The 1,984-nt window shown below is 36.9% G+C and overlaps 1 protein-coding gene across 1 annotated transcript in view; it reads right to left on the reverse strand.

Moving 5' to 3' along the window:
- LOC130238318 (procathepsin L-like) overlaps window positions 1-1,737 on the reverse strand; it is a 4,761-nt gene extending 3,024 nt beyond the window's left edge. The window contains exons 1-4 of the mRNA XM_056469292.1: window positions 1,579-1,737; window positions 1,339-1,461; window positions 862-1,014; window positions 484-708 (exon numbers count right to left, since the gene is read on the reverse strand). Coding sequence (XP_056325267.1) covers window positions 484-708; window positions 862-1,014; window positions 1,339-1,461; window positions 1,579-1,701 — 624 coding nt within the window. The 5' untranslated portion in view covers window positions 1,702-1,737. The remainder of the gene's footprint in view (window positions 1-483; window positions 709-861; window positions 1,015-1,338; window positions 1,462-1,578) is intronic.
- Window positions 1,738-1,984: the final 247 nt, after the last annotated feature.

The raw sequence follows: 1,984 nt of genomic DNA on the forward strand, positions 1-1,984 counted from the left end.
TATATATGTATGTGCGCGTGTGTCGGTGTGTTTGCATGGATGGAGTATATATGTATGTGCGCGTGTGTGTGGGTGTATGCGAGCGTCAAGTTTATATGTATATACACAAGTTTCATATATGTTGTTTTGAACATCTAAAAGTATAGGTGTATATGTGAGTAATTTATAGGTGTATATGCACGTGTTTATGTGTGTGTTGATAAGCAAAGTTTGATTTAAATCCTACACGGCGCCTCATAGTATAGATTCACAAACATTCCCTGTTCACTTTACATTTTAAAAATATGTTTAATTTGTTTGTACAGTCAAGCATAAACCCAGAATATGAATGCACTTCCTCCCATTAAATGGTTGATGTGCATAATGGACTATAATAAATTGTTGCATTTAACCAAGAAAATTAACACACAAATTAAATATGCATATCTAATTAACACCCCTCCATAGATGCACAAGACAGAAGAGCACATAAATGACTCTTACCCTTGCAAGATAAGGGTATGACTGCTCAGAATCCAGCCCATTGTTTTCTTTAACATACAGGAAGGCCTGGTCCATGAGGCCTCCATTACAGCCTTGATTGCCCTGTGGTCTGGAACAGTCCACCAAGTTTTGCTCACTCAGAGAAACCAGCTTTCCAGTTTTACGGAAGAGCTGACCCTCCAAGGCACCAGTTGAACTGAAAGACCAGCAAGATCCACATTGTTTCTAAAACCACAAGAGAGAAGAGTCACCAAACAGGATAGCTACAGATACAGATGCTGCTTATACACATACACAACTGTAATTGGATCAGTTGTAATAGAGCTAGGTCCTAATTTAGCATAAAACATTTGCAGTTTTCAGTTACTTTAAACTCACCTGGTCTTTTACAGGAGTAACATAGCCCCTCTGTCTCCAGTCAATCTGCTGAGGGGCTGCAAAAAAGCTAGGTTCCATGAACAATGCACCCTTTGACTTCCGGTCTGGGTCATGCTTATAACCATTCATTGCCTGTCTGAACTCCTCATTTGTCTAATAAAGAGAATATAGTTCAGTTTTAATAAAACAGCCTTACAACTAGTACTTTAGAATAGTAGCACCTCAAAATGAGAGTTAAAATCATTTTCAAAAAGATTCAATAAAACACTCATGTACGAGCATTTAACTAAGTATGTTCATTCAAATATGATTTAACAAACAAACAAAGACAAAATTTTGATCAGGTTTCACACTAATGAATCTTCCTTGAATTTTGATTATTTGTTTTCTTTGTAAATCTGTTTGACAATTTAGATTGTATAAAGCAATATAGATGAAATAAAATAAATGAATTGACTGTAATACTAAACTGCTCACCATGTCACCAAATTGATTCATTCCCAGTTTAAATGTGTGGTTTCCCATGGAGTACTCAAAGTTGTGTAACTCAATTTTTCTCAAGTTCTCCTCCCAAATCATTCTCCTCCCAACCTCTACGTCCTGGAGAAGAAAGCAGATATGTCAGCCATTCCAAAGCCTAAGTTCATTATAAACACATAAACACACGCGTTGCTTCATGTTAAGCTGATATATGGCTAGAAACTATAGTCTTCCCACCTCATGATAGATTCTTCCATGCTGGCTCTTCCAGGAGTTCCAGTGGTCATCTAACTGCATGTCTACAGTTGAAGCAGCAAACACTGCACTTATGCACAGTGTGACGAGCAAAGCAAACATCATCTTGCCTGGAAGACTGTGACAGAGAAAAGCAAGACTCAGTTTGAAACAATGTAAAGAAAACATTTTAACCAGTTACATGGAGCAAAACCTTAATTATTTAACACTTTAAACAAGCCACAGTAAAATTTTGTGCACTATACATGGAGCTAAATGTCACATACTGTACAACTCATGCAAGCAATGTTTCTTATGGAGGAAAAAGAAAGATTTACACTTACCTTTCACAAGCAAACTAAATGACTGACTGATAGCTCAAAACTGAAGGTATTTTAAAGCCTGTCAG

This window comes from Danio aesculapii, chromosome 12 (genome assembly GCF_903798145.1).
Source record: "Danio aesculapii chromosome 12, fDanAes4.1, whole genome shotgun sequence".
Classification (NCBI taxonomy): domain Eukaryota; kingdom Metazoa; phylum Chordata; class Actinopteri; order Cypriniformes; family Danionidae; genus Danio; species Danio aesculapii.